At 39.9% G+C, this 20842-nt stretch overlaps 3 protein-coding genes across 7 annotated transcripts in view; 1 reads left to right on the forward strand and 2 right to left on the reverse strand.

The window, feature by feature from the left end:
• Positions 1-11423, reverse strand: part of LOC124161920 (rho GTPase-activating protein Graf-like) — a 162987-nt gene extending 151564 nt beyond the window's left edge. Inside the window, exon 1 of the mRNA XM_046538181.1 lies at positions 11119-11423. Coding sequence (XP_046394137.1) covers positions 11119-11272 — 154 coding nt within the window. The 5' untranslated portion in view covers positions 11273-11423. The remainder of the gene's footprint in view (positions 1-11118) is intronic.
• A 146-nt stretch (positions 11424-11569) lies between these two features.
• On the forward strand, positions 11570-19426 carry LOC124161921 (zinc finger protein 330 homolog). 2 transcript variants are annotated; one of them, XM_046538182.1, is made up of 8 exons: positions 11570-11680; positions 11942-12087; positions 12211-12230; positions 12359-12509; positions 12678-12909; positions 14876-15040; positions 16341-16478; positions 18921-19426. In XM_046538182.1, the coding sequence occupies exons 2-8, from the start codon at positions 11968-11970 to the stop codon at positions 19019-19021; spliced, it is 927 nt and encodes a 308-aa protein (XP_046394138.1). In that variant the 5' UTR covers positions 11570-11680; positions 11942-11967; the 3' UTR covers positions 19022-19426. The 2 variants fall into 2 exon arrangements, with proteins under 2 accessions (XP_046394138.1, XP_046394139.1); XM_046538183.1 differs by having other exon boundaries at positions 11609-11680; positions 11930-12087.
• Positions 19347-20842, reverse strand: part of LOC124161919 (E3 ubiquitin-protein ligase TRIM33-like) — a 69731-nt gene continuing 68235 nt past the window's right edge. For all 4 annotated transcript variants that reach the window (XM_046538178.1, XM_046538180.1, XM_046538177.1 and 1 more), the window contains exon 13: positions 19347-20684. In XM_046538178.1, the coding sequence (XP_046394134.1) occupies positions 20514-20684 (171 nt within the window). In that variant the 3' untranslated portion in view covers positions 19347-20513. The remainder of the gene's footprint in view (positions 20685-20842) is intronic.

A 20842-nucleotide genomic window follows, 5' to 3' on the forward strand; every position in this document is an offset into this window, starting at 1 on the left:
TGGAAAAAATTTACTCTCACCGAGTCTCGAACAGATTCCGAGCACAAAGTTTCTCGTCGACCTCTCCGAGATAATATTGAAACACAATTCATTCTCGTTCAATAACAATCACTACACACAGTCTAGGGGGTGCGCTATGGGGAGCCGGTTCAGTCCGTCCTATGCAAACCTTTTTCTTGGCCGCCTAGAACAGTCTTTTCTCTCCCAATACCCACTCACACCCACCCTTTGGGTCCGATACATATATGATATCTTTCTTTTGTGGCCACATGGCATGGAATCCCTAATCACTTTCATCTCCTGCCTCAATTCATTTTCATCTGTAAATTTTACTTCATATTCCTCCTCCACTCATGTCACATTCCTTGATGTGGACATCTTTCTCACAAAAAATAAATTTCACACATCTGTACATATTAAAAACACAAACAAACAGCAATATCTACACTACAATAGCTGTCATCCGACAAATACAAAACGCTCCCTCCCTTTTTCTCTTTCCATCCGTGGTCACAGAATATGTAATAATCCAGACTCCCTTAATAGATTCCTTTCAAATTTACACCATGCTCTCAGGAGAAGGGGTTACCCCGAACCCCTCCTCCGGAATAAGATCCGAAAAAAATCATATGTCCCGAAAAAACTGGGCGGGGACAATTCGTCGCAGTAAAATTTCTCTCCACCCCCAGCCTCTTTCCTCTCCAAACTTAAATTCCTCCCGATATCTCCTTCCACCACCTGTACATCCACCAACATCATATACCTCCTTCAATGCAACTTCTGCCCCGCTTTTTATATAGGCCAATGCTCCACCCCCCTCAACCTCAGAATAAATAATCACCGCGCCTCCTGTTGTCCGTCGTCTCCACACGCATCTCTCCCGGTCCCCACACATTGTTTTTCGCATGATTCCATCTTTAATCTATGTTTCAAAGTTTCTATCATTGCCTCCCTGTCACCCACTGACTCGCCCCTCAATCTCCACACCCTCGAATTGGCATGCATCTGGCGTTTGCAAGCCAACAAGCACCCTGGTCTGAATGTATCTTGTTGAGTTAGCCCCGCCCCAATACACCCCTCCCCTCTTCCCCCCACCTTTCCCCTTTTTCCAACACACTCCTTCCCCACTCAATCTCTCCTTGACTGATGAAGCGGCTACAACCGCGAAAGTCTTTCAGTTTTATTTTTCGTGTGAGTGTTTTCTTCTTTGGTAAGTTCCTTCAGTCGCCCTCCTTGGTGAGGTAGTGGGGGTGGAAGAAGGGGAAGGGGAGAGGGGGGGAAAGGGAGGGTAGGGTTTGTTTTGGCTTTTAATGGGCGATGTTTAGCCCGGGCGTTTCAAACGCCCTTTCAACCCAGATGTGGGCCATCTCCCTAGTCCTCACCTCGATGATAGTTGCCCTCTCTGGCAAAACTTCAATGAAGGTTAGGGAAAAACATTGGTCGAAGGTACTGTTGTGTGAGGAAGTGTGAATGGGGATGGGTTCATGAAAGGGGGGAGTTTTGCAGCATATATATGAATATTTTAGGGTTGTTAGTAAAAGTTTTTGACTTTTGTCCGTCTAAAGTGGTGTTTGGCCCCACTGTACGTCGCTTTTCGCATCATTTCCAATATCACAGCTCGATGTCATAGGACCCACATCACGAAATTATACAGCGTGTTTGTTTATTTATGTCGTTCCCACAATTGTCAAACTTTGCGCTGCAATCGCTCCATAGGGGAATGCGTTCCGATTGGCTGATATGGGGTTTTAGTGACTGTTTTATGCCTTGTCTACACTACAGACTTAACTTAAGTGACTTCACTTAAATATAATCTTAAATGTGGTGCGGTAGCTACACTTGAGCTTTAAGTCGACTTCAGCACCGTGATTGTCTATATCGGGAAACAGTTATGTTGACAGATGAAGGTCTAGGAGAGCAATTAGTGATTCTTTGACCCAAAGCGACTATTATTTGAAATAAACTTCCAAACTCCGTGAATTAACCATTTTGGATTTAGAAGGTTAAAAGGAAAGACCGATTTCAGTCCCTGAGGGAACGCTATATGGCGAGAGGTGATGGAGCCAGAGGAATTTAGAATTACTAAGCGTGACTTCGTGGAATGACATATTCATAACGTAAACAAAAACACTTATTGCTAGTCAAATTCCACTGCTTTAATAAAACCATTGATGTTAAATTTCAACCATTAATTCCTCCCACGTCCAATGAAATCGCCACATCTTACCTCCCTCGGCATCCCTAGGACTAAAATTAAAGCCCTATGCAATAGTTTCAATAACAGTGTGGGAAGTTAATGAGTGCATTCGTTTACGTTATTTTCGATTATGACACCATGGAAAATAAACTGTTTTACCGGATCCTCTGCTGTCGTCTCATTGTCAGTCTTAAAATTCCTTAAAACGTTTCTAAGTTTTATAAATCGAGTTTCACCATGAGCAACAGGCATAGCAAATAGTTTTCACGGGAATAAAACCAACAATAAGATTAGAAACACCACAAAATAAATTCGTCGAATTAATAACCCCAACACTAGAAATTGACTAACGAAATAGAACGCTCAATATCCACATCATAGAATACAGCACAACTTAGAACATAATCAACGGGATGATTCAGAAGTGAGATGGGTATTATGTGCCATTTACAACACTTGAAGAGCTTCAACCGTGCGGAAACAGTTGCCAACGCAATTTAAGTTGGGTCCTAAGATGACTTAAGTGGAGGTGTACTTAAATGAAGCTGATGACACCTACACTACCAACTTAAGTACAGAGCCAACTTAAGTAGTCACTTAAGTTACTAGTGTAGACCCGGCATTAGCGACGGAAAAAGCGACCGGACAAGTGATGAAGAATAGCGATGGGAATCCTCATCGCGATCGCGAAAAACAATTGCCGCCGACGATCATTTTGCGCAGTAATCGCGATGGTGATCACCAAGAACCCTACATAAGGACGATTGTCTTCGTGCGCTCCTATCGTCATTTGTCCAAAATTCATGTCGCAAGTTAATATGGTTCCTAATCCCGCCGATGGCAGCGCCGACCACCAATAGGGTGGTTTCCTATTATTTTTTTATTGCCTTAATCGAAAGATTATTACTCCTGGAGTACGTATTTCACGCTTTTAGATTTTTAAATGACAATATCTATTTTTCGCGATTAAATGAAAAGTGAAAATTTTCAAGCGCGCGAAAACGCGACGCTCAAGTATGAATGCCGGGAAATATCTCCGTACGTCGTATTTCTGGTCCCCCCTCCCGCCCGGCGAGGTGACCTTGAGGCGAGGCTTAGCGCTGATACGTCGCAGGCTGCCAGCGGGTAGCTGAGTACCTTGCTGGATGGTAGCGCTTGGCTTAAAAAAGGTTTATTAATACCTTATCAAACGAAGAAAACTTTCCGACCTTCGCCAGTTTTAATAGGTGATTATTAAGACATGTTTCCCTGAGCTCTGTGCCTCATGCATGCATTGGTAACCTCAGACGATGTATAACTCCTATCCTCTCGTGTAGAAACTAGGTCCCTGTGACGTCATGTGGAGTGGAATCGCATGGGTGCCAATCTAGCCTTTTTCAAATGAGGATAAAATTTGACCCTTGCCATTCGTCTAAACCGGTATCTCAAAAACCAAATAATTTGTGTATTATGAATACACTAATGGTGGGTTACGAATCGCAATCAATGCCTTTCGTTTTCTTTGATGAAGGAAACTACCCTATTGGGAGGCAGCGTCACAGCCATTTTGCCATTGCCTCTAACGGGAGAAACGTGAGAGTCCCTTGCAAAATCGCTGATTACTCAGGAAGAAATGGGTTTACGTAATTATTGGTTGCCAGGATTCTTTTGCGGAAATTCATCTGCGAAGGGGAATAATAAACTTCAGGGTGTGAAGATCAGGATGTTGTTTAAAGACAAAGTAAGTACACGTGAGTCATTGTCGTCCGCCATTGCGGTTGCATGAAACTTTGAAGTCATTTTGCTCCTAATTTTGTGCGTTAAGTCTCATTATTCTCATTATTTTAATAAATATCGAAATTTAAAAGGATATTACGATACTTTTTCAGATGGAGTCCGAGCTTGAGAAATGGATGAAGGCTATTCCAAGGAAGGATTGCGCTTTAGCACTTAGCGTGTTTGAAAATGTGTTTTTGAGTGTGTGACCTACACTTTCGCCCTGAAGATATCACATAATTAATTATTTAGGCGTATAATTATTTTAATTTGTGATTAGTAGAGACAGCATTGATTTTATTGTGTTGGTGTGTATCTAGTGTTCGCTACGAATCTACGACTTTCGCAGATACAATTCTCTGCTGATTATAATTTCAGTGTTTCAGGCCGTTTTTAGCGAAGTTTCTTTCGATTCTTGTGTTTGACAAAATCCCTGATAACTTCCGTGGATTTAGTGAAATTGGTGAAATATATTTTTTCAATTCATCAATTTCAATGTTACAGTGCAGAAAAAGGTATAAAATAGTTCACTCCATGGTTACTTGTTAGAATGAAAATCATCCACTCCGCGATTAAAAACCCTCACTTCGCATTCACTCGAATCTCACACAACACGAATGCAATTTCCGAATTTGCGCCCATTTTCATTACTAACAAGCCCATCGCAATTCACCCCTCCTCTCCCTGCCCTTGAATTTACATGCTAACAAGGAGACGTCGCCAAAGTGATGTTCAGGATCTGGATACGGATGTTATTTTCTGAAACTATATAGGTAAGGTAAAAAAAGTGTCTCGGCTTTCTTCCACATAAGCCCGGGTTCGAGAGATATTCGCTTGTAAAGACTTCGCGCAACATAACATCCCTTGAGTAATCGCCGTGGTAAGGCACAATTCGGAGTTTCGTTTAAAATCCATAAATTTATATTAAATTAAAAAAAAATGGCGAAGTAACTAAATAAAACGAATGGGGATAAAATGTAACATTGATTTCAAAAATTAGAAGAGAGAAAAACACGGCCGTAGGTAAGAGGTAGCGATTACTCAAGGGATGTCATGTTGCGCGAAATCTTTAAAAGCGAATATCTCTCGAACCCGGGCCTATGTGGAAGAAAGCCGCGACACTTTTTCTACCTTCCCTAAATAGTTTCATTTAATAACACCCGCATGCAGATCCCGAACATCACTTTGGCGATGTCTCCCTGTAAGTTTCGCTTAGTTTTCATGCGACTTCCCGACCGCTTAGGAGACAGCCACCCGAGAAGCAATCATCCTCCGACTTTCCCTTAACCATTAGAAGCTGTGGACTGATATCAAGGTCTTAAGTATGAAACAAGGGCGTACACAGAATCAAAAACTGGGGGAGGAGGGGTTGAAAATAGCTGCGGTCGTTCAAGTTTTCACTTTTTACACAGAAAAGGCTAATGAAACCAAATTTTTAAGGAAATAGGGTGGTTTCCTATTATTTTTTTATTGCCTAAATCTAAAGGTTATTACTCCTGGAGTACGTATTTCACGCTCTTAGATTTTTGAATGACGATATCTATTTTTCGCGATCAAATGAAAGGTGAAAATTTTCAAGCGCGCGAAAACGCGATGGCTAAGTATGAATGATGGGAAAACTCCGTGTGACGTCGTTCTGGTTCCCGCAGCCGCAAGTGAGGTGACCTTGGGGCGAGGCTTTGAGCGCTGATACGACGCAGGATGCTACCAGGTAGCAGAGTACCCTGCTAGCTGGTAGCGCTTGGCTTAAATAAGGATTATTAATACCTTATCAAACGAGGAAAACTTTCCGACCTTAGCCAGTTTTAATAGGTGATTATTAAGACATGTTTCCCTCACCTCTGTCCCTCATGCATGCATTGGTAATCTCAGACGATGTAAAACACATATCTACTCGTATAGAAACTAGGTCCCTGTGACGTCACGTGGAGTGGCATCCAATGGGCGCCAATCTGGGCTTTTTCAAATGAGAATAAAATTGACCATTGTCACTTGTCTAAACCGGTATTTCTAAAACCAAATAATTTTTATATTATAATTACACTAATGGTGGTTAACGAATCGGAATCAATGCCTTTCGTTTTCTTTGATGAAGGAAATTACCCTATTATGGCAGCAAATTATTAGTTATATAATTATTTGATTGAAAAAATAAGGCATTTTATTTAAGTTCCATGTTTTAAACTAAATTTACGGAGTTAGTTTGCAAGTTTTAGAAATATTGCTATTTGAAATATGGCAATTTTTGTAGCGAAAATCGATATTTTTTCATGCGATAACGTTAATAAAGCAACTTCGGACAAAATTCCGATCCCTGCGACTGATGTCACTAATAAAAACAATAGTAGGATGGCCAATAATTTCAATGTAAAGCAGTGTTCACAGGTCTTACAATATATAACTAGGTCCAGGGGCAAATCAAAGGGCAACTAAAAACAGACAATTTCGACTTTCTGCCATAGCAGAGCACATATGGACAGGCCCTACCCATAACATCAATTTTGACGAAGCGAAGCTTATTTCCGAAGAAAGGAGATATTTTCCACGCCTGATACGGGAAGCCATCGAAATAAGCAAGACTCAAGATAATTTCAATAGGGAAGACGGCTATCCCCTTCCGCATGCCTGGAAACGAGTTTTGCGTGGAAAATGACACAGCAGCGACAGCCAATCACAGATGACCTAGCCTCTACGGACAGATATATAAGGCGGCCAATTCACTGCATCATTACTTCACTGACCTGAAGAAGCCGACTGTAACGCCGGCGAAACTGTCGTCCGAGAACAATGGACCCACGCGGTGTATTACCCGAAAGAGACGTATCTTCGTTTTCTTCTACTGTCGGCGTCAAAATGATGTGCCGTTGTACTTTGCAAATTTATATCCTGGCATCACTGCATGCTAGAATAATGAACTATACGTCATTTAAAGGAAATTTTATCCTAAATTCTGATTTATTTTATTACAAAAAAATTGAAAAATGTAGACACGGCCAGTGCAATAAATGACTCCGCGCACCGAAAAATTAGCCGTATTGTCAACTTCATGAACTTTGCGACTCAACCTAAGGAAAACTACTACGTCTACAGCATTCATCTTCCATATTAATTTACACTCATCAGTGCGGATTAATAAAATGGCTTTTGGGTATTTTTAGAACTTACATTTTGTTATAAATTAATGAAAATATTTAAACATTATCTTGTCCCATGGTTTACCCCGAATGATAAAGGAAGTTGTAGATAGAAACAGAATAGAATCCAGAGGTGGTCACAAAAAATGAATCGCATCATTCTTTGATTTTATTCTACGCCGGCTTGCTTTTCAGAAAAAGTTGAGTCACAAGAGGAATGTTCCGCGGCCCTTGATTTGGAAACTGTGGAGATAGAGGAAGACGTGTGGATCAGCAATTTCCATTTAGTTTGTTGTCAGGATAAACCAAGGATCCATTTAAAGGTTGTCAGGCCATCGTATAAAGTTAGGACTGATGTGCACCACAGGGGAAATGGGGTGTTTGAGGGAAAGTCAAACCCAAAGTTGCCCAAAGAATGTGCAGTTCTATGTTGCTCTTTCCCCAGTTAAAACCAAATAGAAATTGGCTTGGGATGATATTTTCACCACGGGTTCCAGTGATAGTGAGAGTGCAGGTGATCATGGTCATCGTCGAAGGTCATCCCTCTAGGATTTCCGATACGGAATTTTTAAGTGACAATCGATCGCAATGACGATGAGCTCGCCTTTAGAGTAGGTTTCAGATTTATCGTGAGAAAAGCTCCCAAAATGTATTAAAGACTGTTTGGAAAACATTCACATTTTAATGCTAATTTAGGAAGGATTTCATTACAAAAGTAACTTATTAACACCTGAAGACGTTGTGTTTATTATATTGATCGAAGTGCGATTGACCGATTCTTTCTGCAGAATAGGAAGTGGCTTCGGGGTTTTGAGTCACAAGACCGTAGATTGTGTTGGAAGTTCGTCTATATTATCGCAACTAAATTGAAGCATTAACAGTCTGGCTTCCTCAGAGCTTCCTGTCGCCCTCCAGGCATGGTATTTTTAAGTTGAAAGTATCATCGACAACTTCGAGGTGGAAATAAGTTTACCATAAGACTCTACCGGACTGCCAAAAGAATACACATTTCGCATGAGTACACGCTTACGCCAATATTATACGCAAGTCTCACTTTGTTATGAACTATAAAACATTTCAGATGCACATCAGCTACCTTTCCATTTCTCGGCATCGACTTTCCGCGCCGACGAAGTCTACAGTTTTACTAAAATACCCTGTTATCATGATGGAATCAGTAACAGGAAGCTTGCTAGGATCAGCCTAAGAATAACCATATTCCTTCATCTTTACGCAATCTATCGCTTTCAATGGAGGAGAAATAGATCAAATAATAGCCCTGAAGTCACAATGAACAACTCCGATACGTCTGCACTTCAATAAATGAATCATAACCACGCCGTCGCATATATTCAATTCAAGTACTATGGCCGTGCCGCCGCGCCTCCTCGTACTGAACTATGACGTCACTTTTCTACCAGCCAATCATCGGGCGTTTTCGCTTCTCACTTGCATTTGAAAATTTTCGTGAACTTTGATGCATTAAATATCGCAAACCACGTCATAAAATAATAAAAAAACTTTCACCGAGGTATGCAAACATATATTTTTATATGATTTTGGGGCTATTGATTATAACTGAAATACATGCAAGTTCCCTATCGTGCATGTACTATGCTGAACGCATGCATGTCTACCTCAAAACCGGTCATATTGTCTTCTTTGAAGGCGCATTACTCCCCTTGAAATTGTCAAAGTACATAGAGTAAAACTTTGCCAATGTAAAGGCCTGTTTACACAGTATATTAACACGTACGGGTGAATCTATAAATATATGAACGCGAAAATGAACGCCAAAATGCACCGTGTAACCACCCAGCTTGTGCGAATGCATGCACAGAAAATAGAACCTTTTCTAATTTGGTTCATGCATTCGTACATGTTCCGTTTCGGTCCACAAAAATCATTCACGCAAACGTACAGTAACTTGTACAAGACTCTTTCTCAAATGTTATACATTTTAATCTGCGAAAATAGTTAGGTATTTAAAAATTTGAAATTTAAAATACAGGCAATTGTTGACCCAGGACCCATTTTATTCATAATATGGAAATTTACAGATCTTAAAAGAGGATAAAATTTTCATGACGATTTCAAGGTGATAAAAGTTCGAGCATATACTTAAGGTTAACGAGAGAAATCCGTCCAAAGAGAAAAAAAAGGTGGAGTGGAAGAAGGCGTGCGAAGTCAACAAACACGCCTGGAAATCCTACACCGCTCATGAAAATCAACGCAGGGCAATCCGGTTACCTGGCATTTATGCAGTCGGTCCCTCTTATAATGTAAACGGGGCAAGGGACGCGCCTGTCGGAATTTTCCTGGGTGCCTGGGCGATGCATGCCCGCATGGGCGAGGGGAAGAGCAGAAGCAAAAATCGCATACGTCTTTGAGGAAAATAATATTTTTTCAAGCAAATAATTTTTAAAACCAACAAAGAGCTGTTACAGTTTCCTTAAAATGTTGATTTCATTCACCTTATCCATGCTTAAATCTTACCTACAACTTGAAAAACAATGACATCCCCCCCCCCCTAGTTTTGATCCTGGGTACGCCCTTGCATGCCCAGACGGTACGTGATCCGTAAAATCTGGGCCGCATCAACGCCTTTCATTCAAAATAAAAGACAGGTCAACCGCGGGTTTCCCTCGCGCTTTCCCCGTTCCCTGGAGATGTCCGGAGAATTCAAGGCCATCCGGAACGAAGCAAACAAACTCACTTTTGCAACCTTATGTAAACATTTACGGTTTAAAGGACGTCACTAATGCACATCTATTTAACGAACAAAATTCGAAGCTTTGAGTATGGTGCCTATCACATTTGTATACATTTAGAGCCGAAAAATACTTCAGTCTCCAAACGAACCTTACGGGCAAAGCACTATCGCTAACGCTAGTAAGAAAACTAGGCTATGAGCATTAGCATTTAATTAAGGGTTTCACCGAAATAGTTTTCAAGAATCCACGCTGAATGCAGCGGCTACGAAATTAACAGGAAAGTCTATCGCCGGAGTACCACACGCAAGGGTATGTTGCCAGCGAGGCTAGGAGCGGACAGCGTACGTAATCTTGTGTAATCAACTACGCCCTCGATAACGCTTCGTCTTAGTGATACAAGCATTTGCGGTGATCAAACACTCAAGGGAAATAAAAGATACTCTCAGACGATAGTCAATAATAGCTCGTAAAGTGATGCTGCCACTACAACAGATCATTGGCGTTTGATTGTATATTCCACCACAATTCTATTGCTTTTTAAAAAACCTTTACGACATAAGATATTTATCTGTACCTAAATACGTGTACTGTGAAAATCTTACGTAATGCAAATGAGCTTAAACTACATTGCTCAACATAATAGGAGACATTTGGCATGTCCATTGGCGATGTGAGGAGAGGATTCGATCGGATAATCAATAAAGAGATGAATTTCTTGGGATACTTGAAATGCGTGTCGTTGGGGGAGAGGTAAGATAACCACGAACCGCCACACTCGATAAGGAGAGGCTGAGTAAACGTGAGAGAAACGAGTGGGAGTGGTCGTAGACAGAACCTTGCCCTCTCCCCCACACACGGCCGCGAAAAGCCACAAGTGGTTTAAGTTTGCGAATGGCATCTTAGGAGTGTCAGCACGCCCACTTATACGCGGCTCTGCCACCTGAATGCTATGCTCACCACGAAACTCTCCCTCCTCCACAATTCAACGACCACATTTAGTAAACCACAATACTATGATTCAATCTATAGCAGCATCTAGATGCGGAGAGCGATTGGAAGGATATGACCTAGGTGTTGCGTGGACGAAACCGTGATAGTCGGATACAATCTATGAATACCCCTGTAAAAATTATCTGTCAGTTCAAGAAGCTGATGGATAAAACACTAACCCTGAAGTTTTCAAAAGCATATATATAGTAGTCTTTAATACTAAAATAAGCCACTTAAAATCCTCGCGACCACAGAAATGTTGATGAAGAATACAGTTGGAAGCCAAGATGAACACAGAGCAACTACGAACACAAAAGATAAAACTTACTTTGAGCAGCATTTATTAGATATTTCACTTCCTTGATCAGTCCCTTGATCTGTTGACTTGTCTCGTCCAACACTTGCTCGTGAGCGTGTAGATTTTCTCTAAAATACGGACTGTCACTCAGACATTCCGTGAATTCCAACGGCTGAAGCCCCATGTTGTGACTAATATTCCCGATATCCAAATGAAATCTTCAGACAATCAACTTCGCCACTGAACATAATTACACAAGTATTTCATCGCACCAATCACTTTCCTTCGCGACAACCTGCACAACTCTGCCACTCTACTAAACGCAACAAACGGACTGCACGACTGCACGGACCAATTCTCGTGAGCTATCGGATCATATCGGATATACGTATTTCCTAGTCGAAATAAATATCGTTTCTTCCGATGCTACGAATCGAATACTTTCGAGAGATGCGAGCTATCGTTCCTCGCGGTCGAGTGGTCGAAGTGGGTCGAAGAGAGAATTTTGATCTGCCGGGTCAGCTGGTCAGGGTTGCTACCGTTGCTACCCATTTCGTGTCACTTTTACATTTGTTGTGGCGTTGTAAATTTGGTAAGAATCTTTTGTTGCCTTTCTTTTTGAATTCTTTTGTATAATTCATTCGTGCGATGTGTTTGAAAAGATCGTTCAATAATGGTGATACATAGGTTGCAATATGTACACGTTCATGTTTATGAGTACATTAAGTTTTACCTTGCAATACCTTAGAATTTGCTGTAAATTGTTTAATTTTACATTTAATCATACATCGTATGACGTGGTTTGAGTATCGTTGCATTATTGGTCACAATATAATGGTAGTTTTCGTTCAAGGCGAAGTCAATCCGTAGCTGATAAACATGCCGAAGAAAAAGACTGGACAGCGGAAGAAAGCCGAAAAACAAAAAATGCGACAGAAAGAGATACGTACAGCCAAGGAAAATAGGGATATAGCGCAGTTTCCTTGCAATACTGCCATGGTAAGTTCGGTTTCAAAGTCCTCAAACTGTTGAATATTAATGTGGTAGGGAGTTTACTACAGTTTTTCATTTATGCGAAGTACTCTTATATTAATCTAAGAATTGGGATTTCTCATGTTACAGGAGTGTGATAAGTGCAGAAGGTGAGTTCAGTCAATCTTCTGATTCATTGGCCTTGGCTATAGTAATATCAAGGAGACTTCATTACTATTGCAATATTCGTGAGTAATATGTTTGTGGTGCACATTCATCCTTATAATCTCTTTCCTAGGAAGCAGAAGAACAGAGCATTCTGCTACTTCTGCCAGAGTGTGCAGCGATTGCCTGTATGTGCTCACTGTGGAAAAGTGAAGTGTATGTTGAAGACAGGCGATTGCGTTGTCAAGCACGCTGGTATTTTTACTACTGGGCTTGGCATGGTGGTATGTGGAATTAAGATTATTTATGCTTAATAATTTGAAACCTAATTAGAACTGTACATACATTGCAATCAGCTTTATTCAGTGTCCTTTTTAGACTGATACAAATCTTATGGGCCTAATGGAAGATAAAATTGTTTAATTCATTGTTTTCGTAATATCTCCATGGAGGGTGCCATCTGCGACTTTTGTGAGGCTTGGGTATGCCATGGACGCAAGTGCTTATCCGTACACGCATGTTCCTGCCCTCTGCAAGATGCAGTCTGTATAGAATGTGAGCGTGGAGTTTGGGATCACGGAGGCCGCATATTCCGATGTTCTTTCTGCAATTCCTTTCTCTGTGAGGATGACCAATTTGAGCATCAAGCTTCTTGCCAGGTTCTCGAGTCGGAAAGCTTTAAATGTAAGTAAAACACGAAATAAATTCCCAATTCATTGAGCATTGAATATTGTCAAAGATAGAACTGTATTGGTGTAGTATCACATATTTGTAGAACTTGTATTTGACATGTAATGCTCCATAATCTCTTGACTTTGGTTTTGAATGGGAACTTCATTCCAGTGCTTATTTTCTTCCACACCCATGATCATTAAATCCATGTAGCCCCACAAAATACGAAGTTTTATTGAATGGCAGTGATGGAAATTGGTCTATCATTAACTGTCAGCTGCATGATGCTTCATGCAGAAATTGCCCAATAGGGACCTAGTATTAAGCTTTCAGGAAGCAGTTATTAATTTGATTTTTGCCATCAACATTTTTATTCTCTTGTGCTTTACTCTAAAAATAATCATTTCCCTGACTTGTGTGCCTCCAACTATGCCTATTTTTACCCAACTAGGAAATTTATTGATAAATTTTGTTCTGCCTCTTTGTGTGACATAATTGGCTTCCTTTCAAAATCAGAACACCTTAGCAAAAGGGAAAATTTACCTCCATACGCTGTGGCGTAGCATGTTTAAATCTTGGAGATTCGTAATGTAAGCCTCAGACACAGGGAACTCCGATCGACTGTCTCTAGCTGGAGGAGGGACAGACTCAACAAAACAAGAACAATCAGCAGTCAGAGAGACAATTGTGACAAGTCATGTTCAATCAAAATGTATTCCAAGTGGAAATATTCAAAATCAAAATTATTTAAAAAATCAACGATGATAACTAATATTCTCATAAGAAACATTACCAATGAATTCAATTGATTCGGCTTTAACTTTGTGAAAATCCATGTTGAAATGAAAAAGTATACAATCTTGGTAACTTTTCACTGGAAAATTTATTTGTATGACGCCTTTCGACGCTGAGGCGTCATTATCAAGTACACATGTATGTAAGTGTACTTGATAATGACACCTCAGCGTCGAAATGCGTCGTACAAATAAATTTCCCTGTGAAAAGTTACCAAGGTTGTATACTTTTTCATTTCAACATTACCAATACTTTGAAAAGCTAAGTATTAAAAAAAATATGTTTACCTGCTAGCACCAAAAATGATTTTTGAGAAATCACTCTCAGTCGATGGATGTGATCGCGACGACTGCCGATGAGCAAGAGAACTGGCGGAGCCGGAACAGTGGCAGAGTGGAGTGGGGGAATTTACCAAAGGAGTGGGGGGGATTAATGCGATGTCCAAGTGAGCTGCATCGGTAAAAAAATCCCGGCAGGCGCCCGTATTTTTGGAACACTCCTCGTCATCATCCACTCAGGGGTTGGGGGGAGAACAGCGTACCTCCGGGTTTCTTCCCCTCTATCTTCTGGGTTGGAGACATAACGAAGTGGTGTGATGGCTGGTAGCTCTACCTCTAGTTGCCTCTAGGCAAGCCATTGGAATTCAAGGAGGGGAAAGACATTGTAGGATGAGATCTTGGAGGGAGAGAGAGTTATGATAGGACGAAGTGGAGTACTTCTCACTCCAAACTGCATTCTTATGCCTTAGCACCCACTTCCCCTAGATTGCCAGGAGTAGGTATTCCGCTGCTATACTATCTATTTAAGTCTTGATCTCCAGGTGGGCCTTTGAGTCGAAGGGAGTTTGCACGAAAATCCATGGTGCGAAAAGTCATTAGTGAGAGAAGTTTTGTGGCTAAGTTCGGAGGAATTTCTGGGGTGGGGTACCAGAAATTATTGGGGGAGGAGGTTAACTAAAAAATGCCACAACACTACTGATTTACTTCAGAGCCCTTCTGATGTAACGTGGATGCTACCATTCTAATCCAAAAAGTTTGGGCATCCACTAAATGTTACTCATTTCTGTATTTTTTAACAGCTGGCTTTGTCTACAATTGCTTGCAATACAGACTTGTAACAATGCAATTACCCTTTAATATACAAAGTGGTTGTATGATAGCTATGCTTTAATATTTTTCCACAGGCCAGTCTTGCAACAAACTGGGTCAGTATTCCTGTCTCCGTTGTAAAACATGCTACTGCGAGGACCATGTGAGGAGGAAAGGCTTCAAGTATGAAAAGAATAAGGCTATCCCTTGTCCGAAGTGTGGTTACGAAACTGCACAGACCAAGGACCTTAGCATGTCGAGTGAGTTAAAATATTTTTCCTTGATATTTTTGGGGAACGACAGTTTCTTTACTTTATAACTGTAGTTGGCAAAATCACGAGCTGTTATTATTATACTTCATGGAATACACTGATATTTTCATTGTCTCTGGTTTTTCTTTTAGTACCCATTTCCAAATCACCATATGCTTTTCAGTTCTCATAATTACTTCTTCTCACTTATTCTTGAGTTTACCAACTATGAAGTCAAATTGCATGTCTTGTGAAAAATGACTGACTCACTAGCGCTTAGTGCAGGTTCGCGGGTATTGGAACTACTCCACTTGCTGACGTTGACGGTGAACAAATGAAAACATAGTAAAATGCACACCAGTCATAACGTTGTGATTATGTTAATGGTCCACTGTGCTACATTTTTGAATAAGTCTTCAGGAGAGGAAATGAATTGCCGAATAAAAAATATAGGGTGCCATTTAAAAAAGACATACCACTGTTCATATCTTTGTAAATAACAAAGCTACAAGGAAGGCAATCATGCTGATTAATGTCCCCCTGACGGCTAATGAACATTTACTTGATACATTTTTGAATTTGCATCTGGGCAAAAAGTTATTTCGGGTGGTCAAGATAAATGGGACACTGTGGTAGTACAAAACACAGTTTTGTGCAGATACACACTACATGAACGGAGTGCTGCACATTGGACTGAGCTATCCCCATTACATATATCATAGGGGAGACTATTGTTTATTTAGCCTCTGGGCAACAGCACTTTTTAAACTTGACTTTTGGTAATACAGTACGTTATTTGCACTGTCGGTTATTTGTTCTGCAGATCAGTGCGATGTGTCTTTGACTGCTTCTTTTGATGAAGCCAAGAACTTAAGCACATTTAACTAGAAAATAAAGAGCCATGATTGGGTGTGTGGATGCAAAATTAAGATGGCCCTTCATTGGTTTCCTTGTTGTCTCTGAAGCAAGTGACTGCGTATCCACATATGTATTTAATTGCAGGGGTGGGGGGGGGGGGTAGGAAAGAACATAGCCAATCTTCTGTACCAGCCATCACTGGATTATAGATTGGAATAGAACTGTATGAGCCCCGTGCTGGAAATTAAAATTTATTTAGGAAACTAAGCTCAAAAATTATGGGATGATGGATTCGTTGTTAACTTTTATCTATGGTATTGATTTTATGTGTGTAGTACGTTTCATTTTGGTGATGGGCTGAATGCCTATTTTTTCAATGTTTCCACCTTGAGAAGCTGACTGTTGACCATTTTGGCTAGTAGCAATAATAATGACTTTATATTTCCTACAGCTCGTAGTCATAAGTTTGGCCGCCAAGGGCAGTTTGCTGGTGATGACGATGATGAAGAAGGTGGAGGTGCTTGGAGTATGGGGAGCTACAGCTATGGCGGTGGTAGGAATGCTGATGATGACGACGATGATGATGAAGGTAGGAAAATGGAGGCCTTACCTCCAACTCCGTTCATTAGACAAAGGCAGTATCATTTATTTTGTTTGTTCAGAGGAACTTCGAGCTATCGTTCCCAATTGATCGTTTTCCCACATTCATCATTTGCCATTCCTCGTCCCAAATAGGCAATGTAATTTTTTCCTGTATCTGTCGTTCCTCGGAAGTATCGTTTTCCCGCATTGATCGTTTGAAGGTCACGGGTCCCAACATATAATTTTCCTGCATCCATCGTCTGACAAAAGAGACAAAGTATTTACAATGTGTCATTTATGGCTAATGAAGACAGGGACATAGTTTGAATCTTTGCCAAGAGATGGAACTACCATAGGGAGAAGCTAAGTGCCGTGGGTTAGTAATGACTTTGCACATTTCCCAAAATATGCCATTTCCCTCCCATCAGCCCCTCTCTGACGGCTTCTTCCTCTCCGAAATGAAACTGAAGACCCCAGCTCACACAGGGTTCGTATTACGAAGACTATAAATCATTACCTTCGAAAGTAAACATCAAGTTACACAAGAATAGTAGGAAAGTGTTTCACACTTCCTTCTTTCTTCCCCACTGACCTTATTCGGCGTACCTGCTTCAAATTTCCCCATTTCTGGAGGTCAACTGCTGCATGAGTCACCTATTGGCTCAAAGGTGCCTAACAATGACATTAGAGAATTGGTATGATACCTTTATTGGATTGAAATATTAGTAATGTGCACATAATTAAAAAAAGAGTGAGACCAAACATGATAGAGACTTAGCATTCTATTGAAACGCGAATCCTCGCAGCTGAGCTTCTGTTACTGACGAAGTTCTGAATGAATATTTTGTTCCTCCATACTAGTCATTCAAATTCATCGGCTTATCTGGTGTTGTGCTACTGAGAGGTGAGTGGGCAAGCTGCAATTTAGTGGCACAGCTCGTGATTTCAGTGTGGGTTTAATGAAGTCAGGTTTCATTTTTATTAGTTTTATTTTCACTTGTCTTGGTATCATGGCCCTTCCGAAGAAGTAGGTGAGAACTTCAAATATGGACTGAAATTAATAGAAGACTTAGAAAAATAGTCTGGCCTAGCAGCACGTGAATATTGCAAAATGCCTCGGTTTGTCCGCTAGCACATGATGGTCGGGGCTGGGGAAGGGCAAGCTACCTGTTGAAAATAAGAAGTTGGATAAAGCTAAGTACCAGATGGGTGTGCTGCTGAAATGGTGTTTGGTAGATAAGAATAATTACATCAGACAGATATCCATCATTGCAGTGTGAATGCCCAGATGGCATGCAATCATTTTTTGCAAGGTGTTTTCCCTTAGGATATTTGAAAGAGATATTAGTTGAATCAACAATATGCCCAAAGTTTATTTTCCATGAGTCAAATATTCCTTTTATGAGCTAAATTCATGTTTGAATCTTTTAAAGAATATCACATTTAAAAAAAAAAATCCTGTTTCCTGCCATATAGACAACCTAGTCAAACATTCTTGCATTCATTGTTTCTTTCATCCATCCTCTTGAAAAATGATAGATCGAGGTTCCATTGTATTTCCTGTGGCTGGGTAGGTGTTTTTTTCAGTAGCTTTATGTTATGTTCATGATGCGATGCCCTTACGAGTCGGAATAAATTTTCCAGGGTTTCCATGTAATACGTACTAACATTGCAATGTTGTGCCATTGCCTGAATGATGTTTTTTCAATGCTTTTCATTTCCCCTATTTCCATTCTTTCTTTTAATAATTTCCTCAATTTGTTTTTTAAGTCAACACACAAGTAATAATATATTAAATAAAGGCTGAGCAAAATTATTGTGGTCATCACATGGAGGTCCTTTCTCCTGCTCATGAAATTTCTGTGGAAACATTATTTACTTGCAGTATACCAGCATTCCAGTGTCAATGTTAAGTGTTATGTCTAGTTGACATTAATTATAGGATCATGTGAGTAACATGAGATAAACGAGTCAAAAAACCAAAGCGACAGTGCATACTGCAAAGAAATTTTTGATAGGTATCCAATTGAAATTTTGAAAATTTCCAGGTTGCATTGACACGGTTTTTTATGTGATTCTGCTAGGTATGTGTACTTAAATTCATCTTCCTTGTTCATTTTGCCATTTTATGCAACATTTCAGTTGATAATAAATTACTAGCCTGCATATGGTCATTTAAAAGTTCCCAACCTCAACCATAAATTCGGAAATAATTCATGTAAAATTAATGTTAGTCTCAAGTCAATAATTAATCCTGGGTTTTAAGGATTCATGAACAGTTTGACTGAGGAACCTGGTGACCATTTAATTTGGAATTTATTTTACCTGTATTTTGTTTGGATGGTACCAGGACTGAGAGATATTGCCGTACTGAGGAGGAACAAACGTACTGACCAAGTTCCACTGCACTGATTATTAATATTTCTTATGTTGGCATTATTTCTTACAGATTCAGACTCGGATTATGAAGTTGGATCTGAAGATGACGATGATGATGATGAAGACGAAGATGATGAGAGCAGTAATGATGGTGATAGTAATACAAAATAAGAATAAGGAATCTTCCTGCTTATAAGTGTCCTTGGCATCATCAAATTTAGGTTTCATGTGAAATGTAGATGCATTATCATCTGTAAAACCTAATGAATGATCTCTTGTGTGTGTGGACCAACTACACTGACCAACAATGGGGCATTCTCTAAATGTGTTGAACATTGTGCGGAACCTGGTGACCATTTAATTTGGAATTTATTTTGAAAGAGCAATTACTACCTCCTACTAAATTGTGATTGGTTGTGGAAATTCAGAGTAAACTATATTTAGGAAACATTTGTCATTTTATATTACCTGCACATTAATGTATATACATGATTCGTATGGTTTTTCAAACAAATTTATTTTGAAAGTGATTTGTGCACGCATATCTCTGGGTTAAATAAAAAGATATGGAACATTTGTGGAAATAGCTGTGAATTCAGTGCTTGATTTTGGCCTGAAAGTAGTAAAATACACTGTCAATACTATGCCACCCTCCACAGTGTTTTTGAACATTTAAAAAAATCTCCATATTAGAAGTCCATCCTTGTAACAGGAGCCTAAGATTCATTCCCCACAAGGCTGTTAAATTTTTCCCAGCCATAAAAATCTTAATATTTATGCAATTTTTGGGTCTACATATAATGTTTTCTTTTAGATACTTTAAAATCACATGATTTATGGTACTGCACATATTTCACAGATGGGGACTTCCACTTCCTGAGAACAATGCTATCAAAACGTGTGACAGAGGCTACCTTTCATCAAAAACACACACACGCACAGACACAACCTTCCTCTTTCACAAAAGATCAGAAACATACAATGCAACTGAAAGGTGAAGCCACACTAATAAACCTAAGTCAACTTAAAATGCATCATCTATCAAGGAAAGATAAGAAAAAGAAGATGCCCACATAAAAAGACAATAACAGCTTAATGCAAGTTGATTGTAGGACACTGATAAAATGGTCAACCAGAAGCAAGTCTGGTTACCTGCAAATAAGGGATAGACAGTTATGTAAAATACTAATAATCCTCAAAATAAAAGAGGAAATATTTCAGAGGAAGATATTCTAAAACTGACGAACCAGAATGGCTTCTCAGCATGCTGAAAGGAAAGTCTTTTAAACTTTCTGCCATCCAACACAACTCGTGCATCTTCAACCCTTGAAATACAGGTGCAGTGGCCAGATATGTTGTTACAGCAACAAATACATAGCAAATTAGGAATACCAACCTATAGAGAGAGAAGCATAGAAATATTTCATACCATTTCATCAAAATACTTTTCTTATAAACATAAATATCAGTTACTGAGTTTCGGTCCCAATAGATCAATGTTTTTCAAGCCATCCATAAACTTCAAGGCCAATCATTAATACTTCTTTCTTCAATCTCGACACTCTAAATACTCTAAACAATGCAAAACTCCATCAATCAGCTAGCTCTCAAATTTCTGACCACTGATGAGGCGAGGAATTATTCACATACACAGGAGTGACTTTCATTTCGACCGATGTCGTCTCCTCGGCGGAGACCCAAACAATAGTTCATCGTCGTCATCCTCTTCCTCTCCTGCCTCATCATCCTCCACATATATCGGAAGCCACTTTCTCAACAGCTGATTGAAGAATTCTTCAAGGGCCCGAGCGTCTGCATAGACTTGGCTCTCCTCCTGGAAGTATTACACAGAATGAACAACTTAAGCATAAACTTCTGGAGCGTAATAACCCTAATGAAAGTCGTTGAAACTCAATGCATGCAATTTTGTACTCCGATAGTTAATATTTTCGCTTGAGGCTGTCTCATTTAATATAAGATGGGAAAAAGTTC

This window comes from Ischnura elegans, chromosome 7, assembly GCF_921293095.1.
Source record: "Ischnura elegans chromosome 7, ioIscEleg1.1, whole genome shotgun sequence".
In the NCBI taxonomy this organism is placed as follows: domain Eukaryota; kingdom Metazoa; phylum Arthropoda; class Insecta; order Odonata; family Coenagrionidae; genus Ischnura; species Ischnura elegans.